This window comes from Brassica napus, chromosome C4 (assembly GCF_020379485.1).
Source record: "Brassica napus cultivar Da-Ae chromosome C4, Da-Ae, whole genome shotgun sequence".
In the NCBI taxonomy this organism is placed as follows: domain Eukaryota; kingdom Viridiplantae; phylum Streptophyta; class Magnoliopsida; order Brassicales; family Brassicaceae; genus Brassica; species Brassica napus.
Window position 1 is genome coordinate 61,570,691 of NC_063447.1, and position 13,624 is coordinate 61,584,314.

At 33.8% G+C, this 13,624-nt stretch overlaps 3 protein-coding genes across 3 annotated transcripts; 1 reads left to right on the forward strand and 2 right to left on the reverse strand.

The window, feature by feature from the left end:
- The first annotated feature begins 2,155 nt into the window (after window positions 1–2,155).
- LOC106391816 (polygalacturonase-like) lies at window positions 2,156–5,068 on the forward strand. The gene is made up of 4 exons (XM_022702107.2): window positions 2,156–3,567; window positions 3,690–3,979; window positions 4,065–4,293; window positions 4,377–5,068. Exons 1-4 carry the CDS (start codon window positions 3,121–3,123, stop codon window positions 4,593–4,595), a joined length of 1,185 nt encoding a protein of 394 aa, XP_022557828.2. The 5' UTR covers window positions 2,156–3,120; the 3' UTR covers window positions 4,596–5,068.
- A 13-nt stretch (window positions 5,069–5,081) lies between these two features.
- Window positions 5,082–7,517, reverse strand: LOC106429312 (probable thiocyanate methyltransferase 2). Its single transcript, XM_013870062.3, has 8 exons — window positions 7,313–7,517; window positions 6,874–7,004; window positions 6,644–6,730; window positions 6,466–6,566; window positions 6,291–6,390; window positions 6,161–6,207; window positions 5,942–6,020; window positions 5,082–5,246 (listed from the first exon to the last, which is right to left on the reverse strand). Exons 1-8 carry the CDS (start codon window positions 7,407–7,409, stop codon window positions 5,208–5,210), a joined length of 681 nt encoding a protein of 226 aa, XP_013725516.2. The 5' UTR covers window positions 7,410–7,517; the 3' UTR covers window positions 5,082–5,207.
- A 4,542-nt stretch (window positions 7,518–12,059) lies between these two features.
- LOC111215419 (probable thiol methyltransferase 2) lies at window positions 12,060–13,624 on the reverse strand. The gene is made up of 8 exons (XM_022718905.2): window positions 13,437–13,624; window positions 13,217–13,347; window positions 13,043–13,129; window positions 12,820–12,920; window positions 12,641–12,740; window positions 12,519–12,565; window positions 12,335–12,413; window positions 12,060–12,257 (listed from the first exon to the last, which is right to left on the reverse strand). The coding sequence occupies exons 1-8, from the start codon at window positions 13,513–13,515 to the stop codon at window positions 12,198–12,200; spliced, it is 684 nt and encodes a 227-aa protein (XP_022574626.2). The 5' UTR covers window positions 13,516–13,624; the 3' UTR covers window positions 12,060–12,197.

Genomic DNA, 13,624 nt, shown 5'->3' on the forward strand with positions numbered 1-13,624 from the left:
ATTGAACTCATATTCCCTTAATAGTCCTACTAAGTAAACTAAGAGTTTTAACCATTAAGCCAACTCCTGGTTGCTTAAGTTAAAAGACATTAAACTCATTTTCATGAAAGATCAACAACTTCTTACTGCAAGAACGCCCCTGGACAATTTTCTGTAGTTATGGTTAGGGGTAGGCGTTCGGGTTTGGGTCGGGTATTTCGGATTTTCGGGTATTTCGGTATAGAGGTATAGAACTTGTTCGGGTATTTCTGAACTTCGGGTCGGGTTCATGTATTTTTAGTTCGGATTCGGTTATTTCAGATCGGGTTCGGATATTTAGATTTTGAAAAAAAATTAAATTTTTCATTTCTCAAATTTATTGTATTAAAAAATATAACTTTCACTTAACTAATTTTTTTATTTTTAATAGATTGAGTGGTTAATAGATTTGGATATAACATTTTGAAACTAAAAAGACATGATCTTTGGTTATTGTTTTTAAAATTTGGATGTAACTTTTTGTTAATTCTTGAAATAAAAAGTTTGACATGCATTTTAAGTGAATAGCAAATCATTTTCTCCGTAATTGTATATATATCATATGAACTTAAAGTATGTGTAGTATCAATATAAACATCCCTTATATACTAAAGCACAAGTCACTCAACCAATCAAATTTTGACACATAGAATATGTTTAACAATCTAAATAAAATACAAATGCTGAAAAAAAGTTTTACAGAAAAATGCAAATGCTGATTACGTTTAGTGATTTCTATTTATTTTTCCTTTTAAAATAAAAATTTAGATAAGTCCCTTATATTTCTCACACTACCATGAATCATGATCACACGATTTAAAAAGTTCCAGTTACCATTCCTATAGAAGGGAGTTGACTCACGATGCTATAAATTTGTCTATATCTGCATTCAATGTAATTTTCTAATTTCTTTCCAGTGGCTCCATTGATTCTTTTTGTGAAAGAGTGATGAAATTATAATTTCCAACCAAACACAAACATATCGATATGGCTTATGACGATATTTTAAAACAAAAGTGCTTTTCAGTGATTGAGAATAAAACACAATTTTTTTGGTGAAGCTTAGTGTGAAGTTGACAGATGAAGATGAAATCCAGGTTGGTAAGACTAAATACTCTCAAACCTTTCAATACTCAAACTGAATTTGCATCATGTTGATTTTTTTCATGAATCTTTACCTCTAACCTACTTGCATAATATTTATCCTTTTAAAGTAATACTTGATCAATATCATTTTAAAAATAGACTAAATTAATTTTCTATTTGCTAAGAGATGATTATTGATGTTTGCTAAGAAATGATTATTGATGTGGAGATGATATTCGAGGAAGGAAAATAAGAAGCTCAATTTAAAGACGATTCACAATTCATAAGCAAAAAGAAAAAAAAAGTGTGGTGATAACCAGAAACGAGGACTTATATTTTCCTTGGCCATCTATAGACTTGGCAAGAAAACTTAAATTTCTATTGTTATCTTGGTGATTAGTCTTTGGGCCTAGAAAATTTCTAGGATCACTCTGAGATTTTATAAAAAAAATATATTATGTGTGTTTGCTTTTGATACACTTTTGTTTTCATTTTTCTTACCAATTTTTGTAGATTTACTCATAAATAAAAACTTTGAAATAAATATACCATTAGAGAGAAAAAAAAGAGGGAGGAGTACTAAGAGAGAAAAAAGTACACATGATAAGAACTAAGAAGTGAGAACGTAACCCTTTTTCAAAAAATGAAGTAAGAACGTAAAGATTACAAGAAAAACTGACGTCAATTATCTAGAAAAGTAACGTCAATGTTTTAGTTGAGATGCTTTACCTGAATTTTCATATCTAATAACTTTTTATTGTCTTGGAAAAGAAAAATAAATATTTTATATTGATCTTCTTTGTTTGATATTGAGCTATATTGAGCTTGACGGAGTACGGGAGATAATACTAATTTTATATAAAATGAGAGATGTAACTAGAAATATCCATGTTCTGTTATCTTTAGATATCCATTCGAGTTCGGATATTACCCGTTCGGGTTCGGATATCCAATCTCTCCTAATTCAATATCCGTTTGGTTGTCCAATATATCTAAATGAATCCCCCCCCCCTTTTTGCTTTCCGTAAAGCTTTTTGTACCTTCGGTCTCAAGCCAACGTGTTCGTATAATCAAATAAAAACAAAAAAAAAACAATATATTGTAAGGTCAGTTGCAGAAGAAAGCCTTTCAAAGACTTGAGACAATAACCGATATTGATAACGGTACGGTCCACCATCCATTCATCATTCACGTAAGCCCATGTGATAATTATTCTAATTATATGTTAATTTCTCAAATGACCGTATGTTTATATTATTACATTACATATCCCATGTTAGCTGATTCTTGTGACGTGGTAAAGTTAACATTGGTTGACTTTTAGGAACCCTTCTTTTTCTTGACTATGCAGCGAGTCATGGCCGTAGGATACGGAGGCCTTTCTTCTTCTACGGCTAGGATTGAATATAACATCTCCACAGTCCACATGTCACATGTCACATGCCATAACTTATGCTATACATGAAACCTGATATAGTGGTTCTCATATTCGTTTTAATTGTAGATAAATCTTTTATTAAATACCATTTATCCGAAGAACACTAGAAAAGTCTACGAATACACTTGCATAATTTGTATTTGTTTCTTTTGCAATGACCAATGACTTAACACTACATCACATTTTCCAATTAAATTATTTATATAAATTATGCAAGTGAACATGGATCACATGCTTTCTTGTTTATAGATCATCAACGTTACTTGCTTAAGGGAACTCACAACTGCTTATCATAACATGCGATTATGCGAACCGTACATTTCATTCATTTGGATTTCATCATATACATATGATCAAACAATCATTAGCATTATTATATAATTAAAATAAAGTCAACGTATTCAAATACAAATATTTAACTATACAACTGTGTCTACAATTACATATAAATAACCTTCGTAGCCGTATAATTTTCCTTCATCCTCACACTTAACTTAAACAACAACAAAAAAACAGATATCCTTTCAAATCTAAATATCTACAAATATTTATTTATCTCTCTTTGTAAGAAACAATCAATGGATCATACTAATAAAAAGCTTGTGGCGGCTTTGCTGATGTTCTTCTCAAGCTTCTTGCTGATGGGTACGTCAATGGCTGCTTCCAACTACAATGTTGTCGACTTCGGTGCTAAACCGGACGGTCGAACCGATTCAACAAAAGCCTTTCTCAGCGCGTGGAAATCTGCTTGCCGCTCAGCTGCAAGTGTCACAGTAACGGTCCCTAGAGGGAGCTTCTTGTTAAAACCGGTGGAGTTTCGTGGTCCATGTCGCAGTAGAATCACGTTTCAGATCGATGGAACGATTGTAGCTCCTTCAGACTACCGTGGTTTGGGTAATTCCGGTTATTGGATCTTATTCGTTGAAGTTAACCGGATCTCGATCAATGGAGGAACTTTAGATGCTAGAGGTGCATCTTTTTGGGCTTGTCGAAAATCCGGAAAGAGTTGTCCAGCTGGAGCCAGAGTAAGATAACTGATTTAACTAACTTTTTTTTCTTTTTTTAAATAGTAAAAAAAGTTTTTAAATGTTTTATGTTATCTCTATGAAAAAAATTATAAATTATGGTGGTGATGATGTTGTTGCAGTCGATGACGTTTAACTGGGCAAACGACATTGTAGTGAGCGGCCTAACGTCAATAAACAGCCAAGTAACACATTTAGTGATAAACAGCTGCAACAATGTAATTGTCCGGAAAGTGAAGTTAGTGGCTCCAGACCAAAGTCCCAACACAGATGGCCTCCACGTCCAAGCGTCTACTGGTGTGACCGTAACCGATAGCACGTTTCAAACGGGAGACGACTGTATCTCTATCGGTCCGGGAACTCGTAACCTCTACATGTCTAAACTCAACTGCGGACCAGGTCATGGAATCAGGTATGACAACTGAAGATAGCTTGGAGAGCAAGATTCAAATATTTTGAAGTTATATACTGATTTTTATGATATTACTTTGTCGCAGTATTGGGAGTCTAGGTAGAGATGCTAATGAAGCTGGGGTACAGAACATAACGTTGACAAACTCTGTTTTTTCGGGTTCGGATAATGGTGTTCGGATCAAGACATGGGCTAGACAAAGCACAGGTTTTGTGAGAAACGTTTTGTTTCAGAATCTGGTCATGAAAAACGTTCAGAATCCAATCATCGTTGATCAGAATTATTGTCCGACTCATCAAGGCTGTCCTAAACAGGTAAAGCTATTAACCGCTAAGGATACAATGGAATATTTATATCAAATTAACCTGATTGGTTTTGTTTGATTATATTTTGTTAGGGTTCTGGTGTGAAGATTAGTCAGGTCGTGTATAGAAATATTCAAGGGACGTCTCGAACACAACAAGCTTTAACGTTTGATTGCAGTCGTAGTAACCCATGCCAAGCAATTAGATTGCACGATATTAAGCTGACGTTCAACGGACGGTCGGCTACTTCGACGTGTAAGAATATTAAAGGAGTTAAGGCGGGTGTGGTAATGCCACAAGGTTGTCTTTGATTTCGTGAATTCAAAGGGCCACCACAACAACCGTCGTAGGCGCAAGAGTATTATGATGCGTCCGTGATCTGAGTTGTTCTGTTTTACGTCTAAGTATGTATTTATATTGTGAAAGTGTAATTTGTACTTTTTTTGGTACAAAGTACTAATATGAAATGTTAAAAATGAATGAAAAATTTGACCCAAAAAAAAGTGTGAAATTATAGATTCCAAATCAAAGTTAGTATTTGAACCAACATGAGCGTGGTCGGAGCTCTGTTCCTCTTCGTGGTTGGTGTTGGCTTCCATGGAGGAAAGATTGAGAAAAGAGAGTAAGAAGAGAAGGAGATCAAGAAAATGTAAGAGGAGTAGAGATGGAGCAGAGTGTTCGGCAAGTAATCGGAGATTTCTCTTCTCTGTAATACGCGCCATTTTCTCTACTCTCAGTTTTTTTTCAAATTTAAATTTTGTTATCAAATAAAATTAGTCTCTCTTAATTGAATTATATTATCACAAACATCAAGTTTATTATTAATAATCGGCAAATTTGTAGAATATTCATTTCATACTTAATACATTGGTAGAATATGCATATAAGACTCTTAGTAAAGAGTAAGAGAGATCTTTCTTGGATCAGTTGATCTTCTTCCACCTAGCAAGCTTCTCTTTACCCTATTCATTTTTTTTTCAAAATACATATACCAATCCAATGAAGTAATGAACAATCAGTTAAGTGTATTTAAATTGCAACTAAATTCTGATTATGTAATTAACCAAATAAATAATCGAACAGTTTATCTATAATTTGTAAAAAATGTTAAAATGATTTTACGAATATAAATAGTAAAATCTGACTAATTTTGCTTTCTTGAAAACACCATTTCTAATATAATACAAGAAGAGTATTAGTTATGTTAGTTTGGTTACAAAAGGGTAAGAAAATATAATGTTAACAAATTATTAAAATTTGGTTATAACTAGTTATATTGTTAGAAGGTACATCTATATTAAAACTTACAATAGAAACTCCTAATTATTCAAAATTTGATATATGTTTGGAATTGTAAGTAGATAAATGACATTGTTCTGTTCAATATGGCCTATACTGTAGTCCATGTACTAATTTCTTATATATACAGTATAATGGTATTGGGATATGTATTTACACAAAGTCATATAGTTCCAACTTAGACTCTAGTATAAGTATATACATTTATGTGTATGAACCTGGGCACATGAAGCATAAGAAGAATGATTAGTGTAACAATGTGATACGGTTTTGATAAGTTCAATCTGTTCCATTCCATACGGCTTAACTAATGCGAGCTTAAACTATATGTGCCGCAAAATGTGGTCAGTGTATATACCTTACGAGTGGCAATGGAGTATGGATTCTCTTCAATGGACACTGCCTTGAATCCTACCGGAACCAAAACATCTTCGTAGCTAAACCACAAGAAACACAAGCAAAATTAACAGTTTAGTATTGATTACTTAAGCTACTTGTTACTGTAACTACAGATTTTCATGTCATAAATATTAGAATAGCTATGTACATAACGAAAATTAAGAGGCTATTTACGTACGTAGAGACAGCTACTTTGTATGGCGGTCCACCATCATGATCGGTAATCTAATAAACAAAAAGTGCAAGATTTTTTTTAATATATGATTGATTAAAAATGGAATAATTACACAAAATATCAAAATAATTACCGGATACATGAGAGTAATGAGTTCGCCATCGGGTTTTAAGAGTTCATACATGGCTTTGGCCCATGCAGGTCTCGTCTCCGGCTCAATGGCACAGAAGACCCTGTTACTTGGAATATTGGTTTCTTTTTTTTTTTTCTGATTTCATAGATTATGTTAAAATAGTTAACTAACTCACACATAATCGAAAATAAGATCGAATAATTCGTTAGGACGCCATGTGAAGAAGTCTTCCTTCACGAACGTAAAGTACTTGGCCTTCGGTGAGGAGCCGTAAGTCTATATGTAATCCGAAGGTAATTAATAAAAAATTCAGTAATTGACGATGAAAGTAACATAGTGAGAATATGAATAACCTCAGCAGCTTTCTCGAGGGCACTTTCAGAAATATCCAAACCAACAACGTAACGTTCGGAGCTTGCCATCGCAACCACATCGTGACCCTGCTCCAAATATGATTTTTTACAAAAATAATAGATAATTACCTTATGCACAATTCAAACTAGCTTGGATCTTAGTTTGGTCAGTATATTTGTTCTCTAAACCGAGCCAGAAAAAATATATGAAGAGTAAGAAGAAGACTAACTCCTCCACAGCCGGGGACAAGAGCACGACCAAGAGGAAGAGAAGAAGATTCAACAAGATGGACAACGAGAGGTGTGGCTCTTCCTTGGTCCCATGGTGTTACTCCGTCTTCCCAACATTTTTCCCATCCACCTTTTTATTTTATTTAATAGTATTCACATTAGTATTACTATTTTTTTTCTCTACCAAACGAAATCCAAAATAGTTCCATCCATTTTGTGGCTATGGATAAGGAAACCATATAGCGAGAAAAAAACAGAAACCATATAGATCCAATCAAAAAGCATATGATATTGATTAGTGTGACTCATATGTCACAAATCCGCAATGATCTTACTCATATTACTAGAGAACAAAGACCTAAAACTCTGTTACAATTGTATAAGTAATATTGATCAAAAAAAATTTTATAAGTAAATATTGAGGGAGGAACGAATCACCTTCTTCAACAGTTTTGGGCAGGAACTTAGCAACATCTTCTGGAGGGATGATGTTTTCACCATTGATGTGAGCTGAGTTTTGTTGTCCCTCAGCCATTTTAAGGTTTCTCTCAAGCTCTAGCAATTCTTTTTTTTTGTGTGGATATTGAAGATGTGGAACTTCAAGCAGATGTGATGTAATTTATATACCCTACAGTGGCCAGGATATTATATTAATAAATGTAAAAATAAGAAACCAATAATTGAAAATTTAATTTTTGTATATAGCCATTAATTATTGTCCTTTCACCCTCAATGCTTTTGCCCATTTTATGTGTGTTCTCAATGCAGCACGTAGATATTTTAGATTTTTTATAACCATATATTTTAGATTTTTCCTCGGCCAAAAATCATCATCATTAGTTGAACTAACACTGAAGAAGCAAGAAACAAGTAACAAGTAGGAATACGTACATTAAACTAATGTTCAAAAAAGAAATACGTACATTAAACTATGGTAGTAATTGGAATACGATCAATGGTTTATGCAATAATAATTATGTTCGGAGTTGTATGCTAAGAATAAGTTGTATGGATAAAAAAAAAGTTGGAGGTTGCTCCAACTTTAATAAAAGGTAATATATGTGGGGGTTTATAGATGATTGCAGATTTGTTTTCCAGCTTTTACTCACCGAGTTTTAAACATTATTAGCAATTTCAAATATGGTGGAATACTGGTGGAATTGTTTACGATTTGGTGTTTTGATTAGGAAAATTGAAAAAAAAAAATCTAGTTGAGTTTTTGCTCACTTCTCAGTGTGCCACGTCAGCGTTTTATGGGTTCCACTTTTAAAAAGTGTGAAAAAGTGTTAAGTCCATGACTCGAACCCGGGTTTTTGAGATATAAATACCAACACTTATACTACTAAGCTAAATGATATTTTGTACATTGATGGCCGAACTTAATATATATTTACGAAGGTCGGAAGCCATTGTTTCTTCGGCTTCCTCTGAAGGTCGGGTCTACAAGTGTATTATGAATTTCATTTTTTAATGGAATTTATCACGTTATATGAAAATAGCTCTAGTTTTCAACAATTATGGTTTTCCTATATTGTAAACTGTTGTCGTTTAACATGAGTTGGGGTTCTTTTCATCATTGTCTCAAACAAGTCTGAGTTACAGAGTTGCGCCGTGTGTGTTTGTAATCTATTTTTTCACCGGTGAACTCTTCATCTCCCCATCTTAATTCGCTTTATCATAAATATTCCTGATTTATAGCCCGTCTGTAAACCATATATATATGATTCTCATCTTTGATGAACCCAATCTGTATCTCCACAAAACTCATTGATTCCTCTTAGATTTAACCATCTTTTAGAAAATGTTTCTCTCTGCCTCTCCAGTTCCTCAAACCGGCGTCCCGGCGTCCGTTGTCACTCAACCTTCGAGTCTCTCCGTCTTAGTCGTAGTAGTCAGAGCATAGCCTTTGCTTCCTACGCTTATGGGATTCCCTGAACTTCAAGAAAAACAGGGAGTTTGTGGGAATCACGGTTCTCTTCCTTGATGAAAAGGTAAGTTAATCTCCGATCTATCACACTTATTTAACATAATTGTTTTAATTGATTTTCTGATTCTTTATTGAATAATATTATTTGCAGATTCCGTGATTCATGGGTTTACTCCCGTCGGACGTGCTAATCATTACAGGTCATCTTTGAAAGCAGGTTCCTTTGGCTTCCTACGCTTATGGGATTCCCTGAACTTCAAGAAAAACAGGGAGTTTGTGGGAATCACGGTTTTCTTCCTTGATGAAAAGGTAAGTTAATCTTCGATCTATCACACTTATTTAACATAATTGTTTTAATTGATTTCCTGATTCTTTGTTGAATAATATTATTTGCAGATTCCGTGATTCATGGGTTTACTCCCGTCGGACGTGCTAATCATTACAGGCCATCTTTGAAAGCAGGTTCCATTGTGAAAGTCGATCATTTTGAGGTTGCGAGGTGCTCAAGCATGTACAAGATAACTGATCATCCATTCCTCATTCGTTTTATCTCACTAACCATTATTGATGAAGTCATCACGGGTGCTCCTGAGATCAATCTCCAGTCAAGATTAGACTGTTCGACAATCTCCAAGTGATTACGAACACAAACCTAGAAACTGGTAAACATACCATATTTGGCAGCTCCAAGCAAGATTACAATTATGCAAATTCAAGTGGAATGACATACCAGCAACTAAAACTGGTAATTAGTCAACAACTTATCCCATACTAACAAGTTCCATCACCCTCAACTTTGAACATATAAGATATAAAAAACATCAACATATGACTTCGTCGTTCATTCTTATATCAAACTCATCAACCTATGTAATTTCCAAAGTTCCATCCATCACATTATAGACAAAAAAACAAACAAACAATAAAATCCCGTAAACAAAACTATACAATGCACCTATAATATAGCCGGCCATGCGCTTGCGCGGAGACCATGCACCTAGTATTATTAGCGTTTCTCCATATCTCGAGTTTTAATATGAGAAATTGATGTACTTAAATACATTTTCAATTGTAAGAATTTGACTAAATATCCTAATAAATCTCGTTATCCATTTCATAAAAAGACCAAATTATTTAGTTGTAATATCCTAGATCTTTATATATAAAATAGACTTTTTTCCTTCGTTCTGACAAGTGGTAGGGAAAATTCTGACACATGTTCCTCAAGGAAATTCACTTTTAAAGATTCAAAACTATACAATACATGTTGTTTACCGTGTACAATACTATATAATTTAACAAGCCAAACCAGTATACAATATATTGGTTTGCATTTATACTAAAGATATCCAATATACAATATATTCACAAACTAATATACAAGATTCGACAGCTTATCGTGATGAATAAAAATTCCAGTGTACAATACTTTATATATAAAGATATACAATATACAATACTATACAATATACAAGATATTCACAAACATATCTATTGTGATATTATAACCAATAATTGACTAAATTTTAACGAAAAAATAATAAAAAATACACCATATTATTATATCATATTATTTTATTAACTAAACATTCTTTTGTTTGCATTATATTTAACATTCGACTAAATTAAAAAAATATAATATTATATTATAAGTGACCATAGCAAAATTTATTGACATAAAATAGAAAACATAGCTATTGTGATATTGTAACCAATAATTGCTAGGTTTTGGACAAAAAATACTAAAAAAACCATATTGATATATCATATTATATTATTAACCATTCATTCTTCGGTTTGCATATGATTTAACATTTGACATATTTTAAAAAATAATATTATTTAAATATGATTTTTTTGACTTTTTGAAACTAATTTAGTAAATTCCTAATTGTAACAGTTAATGATAGCGTACTATACCATCTTTAATAAAAATAGCTTTAAAATGGTAAAATGACACATATAAAAATAAAAGACAAACATTTTTTCATGAAAAATAATTATCGACAATCCCGACAATCCCGTGCGTAGCGCAGACACCCCCTAGTAATGAAATACACATTCATTTATATCATGCATAAAACGTTAAGATCAATTTCGAAAGACCTTGTGGTAACAAAACGCGTTCTTATCCATAGTGTGAGCAAAGTGGAATCAGTGGCCCTAGTTTCACTCCATTATTCACAAGTGAACATTCGTGGCTCCAGAATCATCGCTGGACACTTTTCTAAGGTCACAAAGAGAAGCGGGCCACAAATTTCAATATGAGCAATAAGATAAAGACAATGTACAGCCTAGATTCCACCCACAGTTTATTATCCAGCATTTTAGTACACACACTTATAGTCGAAATGAACACGACACTGTTTGTTAAAACACAAAACGACAAAAAGTTTGAAGTGTGAATGTGTTACACGTCTCATTGTCTTTTAGGTGTGCCAGTTTCATCAACGTGAAACATGATGCATGGGACACTGCATTCTTTTTCCATCTGCCAGCTTTTTCAGCCCCTTGAAATTTTAATATCAAATGTTAAAAAACTTTTTAATCTTTCTTGTTTCACAATGAGTTTAATTACGTGATGAAGTTGGATTGTTTTTCTACCTTGCATATTTCTGCAGCAATTTGTAATCAACAATAGAGGTTACCTAAAATACTAAGGGAATCAAAAGCTCCTCAGAGCTGTAGAAACATTTAAGCAAGTTTGACTATCTTTTAACCAAAGAGAAGCATATAGGGGAGTTTCAGAGTGATGAAAAGATTGAGAAGATAAAGATTAATTACACTGAGACTGATACTTTGTAAGGAGGTCCATCAGGCGCTATCATCTAACTGTAACATAATTCGATAAAATAACATATCTTAAACGCTATGATTTATATATATGTATCGATGATATACATGTTTTTAATGATTTTATCGTACAGGAAACATGAATGTTATAAGGTATCCATCAGGATTTAAGAGATCTTGCATACGTTTCGCCCATATAGGTCGCGCTTTAGGTTCAAAGGCACAGAAGAAGCTGCAAGAATCATCAAAATTGTTGATAAATCAGCTGGCGTTTGTTGTTATTTCATATGAAAAAAGTAACCAAAATGTTATCTGTACAAAACATCAGGTAACCAAGTGTCTATAACCAATGCACCGTAGCAGCTATGAAGCATGAATAAACTCAACAAGACTTTCTCAAACTGCTGGATACATATGACAAGCACAACCCAAACTGAATTTTCATGCTTATTACTAACTAAGAAGAGGGAAAACGTTTTGAATATTACTCACATTTTTATTCAAATATTGTTTGTACAAATGCACGTTTAGTTTACCAGTGAAAAAAAAATCACAAAACATCCAGATTAAAAGCTTATAATTAAAGCTTCAAATCATCACATTTCACAAGGTGGAGCGTAACGTTGGAGATCTCTTCTTCCATCTTCCAATCTTCTCTACTCCCTGAACAAGGATTCCAAAGGTCAACATTATCTAATCATCTTAACGCTTATTAAAAAGTTTCATGTTGATATTTTTACCTTGCGTGGTCTTATAGCAAGTTCGTTATCCACAATGGAGATAGCCTCAAACCCCAGTGGAATCAGAACCTTCTCGTAACTGCAACATTTTAAAGATCACAGAGTGAAGATTTCGCCACAGCGTGTCAGTGACGTTGCTGCTGGTAATTAGTAAAAGAGATAACAGGGAGAACAAACACATTACTCAGACACAGATACTTTGTAAGGAGGACCTCCAGAACGCTCATCCATCTGCCAAAAGACATCAATAGTTTTTAAGGTTTCATCAGAAACATATAAGAGAATAGAGATGGTATGATTGCTTACAGGAAACATCAATGTTATAAGCTCTCCACTAGGTTTCAGAAGCTTTTCTATTCTCTGTGCCCATAGTGGTCTCACACTAGCTTCAAATGCACAGAAGAAGCTGCAAGAATGGTCATGTAAAAAGCAATAGCCTATATGTTGTATCAAACCAGATACAGAGTAAGATTAAACACACATACGTATAGTCGAAAATGAGATCGAATTTTTCATCTGGCTCCCAAGTGAAAAAGTCTTCACACAAGAAAGAGAAGTATTCTGCATTAGGCAGAGTGGAAAATCTCTACATTAGAGATTAAAACAAAATGTGTTAGATCCTGTTAAATGCAACACAAAGTGCTAATAAAAGATGTAAAGACAAGACTCTTGACTCAAAAAAAATAGAAAAAAAAAACTGTTCACAACCTTTGATGATTGCTCAACCACAGTTCTTGATATATCCAAACCAATGACATAACGATCAGGACAGGCCATTGCCACCACATCATAACCCTACAGAAAACAAAACATGTTTCATTGCAACACACAACAGGAAGATATTCAAGAATAGCAAAGAGACAAAAGTCCAAGAACACATACGGTTCCACAACCAGGAACAAGAGCTCTGCCTTTAGGCAACGAACCAGTCTCAGCGAGATGCTTAACGATCGGAGTTGGTCTACCTAAGTCCCATGGGGTTGCTCTTGCTTTCCAGGTCTTCTCCCAACCACCTTCAAAACACCAATACACACATCAACAATGACCAAGATCGCTTCAGGGAAGAAGAAAGATCAATTTAAAGAAAATTATGGTTCATTACCAGAAGAATCCTCTCTCACCAATCGTTGGAAGATATCACTCGGCGATTCCACAGCCGGAGCTTTACCGGAGTTTCCCATCAGGTTCACGCAGACCAAGGAACTGGCGTGTTAAGCTAGTTAAAAGATAATGACGTGGATATGGAAGTGAAGCTTCTTGTTCAAATAGAGGTTTGCGGAAAGTAACACT

Coding starts and splice junctions, on each gene's coding strand:
- LOC106429312 (XM_013870062.3), bottom strand. CDS start 7,409: ATGGCTGAGGGACAACAAAACTCAGCTCACATCAATGGTGAAAACATC. Junction 7,005..7,312: donor GCCCAAAACTGTTGAAGAAG/GTGATTCGTTCC, acceptor TAAAATAAAAAG/GTGGATGGGAAAAATGTTGG. Junction 6,391..6,465: donor GATCTTATTTTCGATTATGT/GTGAGTTAGTTA, acceptor TCCAAGTAACAG/GGTCTTCTGTGCCATTGAGC.
- LOC111215419 (XM_022718905.2), bottom strand. CDS start 13,515: ATGGGAAACTCCGGTAAAGCTCCGGCTGTGGAATCGCCGAGTGATATC. Junction 13,348..13,436: donor GGTGAGAGAGGATTCTTCTG/GTAATGAACCAT, acceptor GGTGTTTTGAAG/GTGGTTGGGAGAAGACCTGG. Junction 12,258..12,334: donor TTGCTATAAGACCACGCAAG/GTAAAAATATCA, acceptor ATCCTTGTTCAG/GGAGTAGAGAAGATTGGAAG.
- LOC106391816 (XM_022702107.2), top strand. CDS start 3,121: ATGGATCATACTAATAAAAAGCTTGTGGCGGCTTTGCTGATGTTCTTC. Junction 3,980..4,064: donor GGACCAGGTCATGGAATCAG/GTATGACAACTG, acceptor ACTTTGTCGCAG/TATTGGGAGTCTAGGTAGAG. Junction 4,294..4,376: donor ATCAAGGCTGTCCTAAACAG/GTAAAGCTATTA, acceptor ATATTTTGTTAG/GGTTCTGGTGTGAAGATTAG.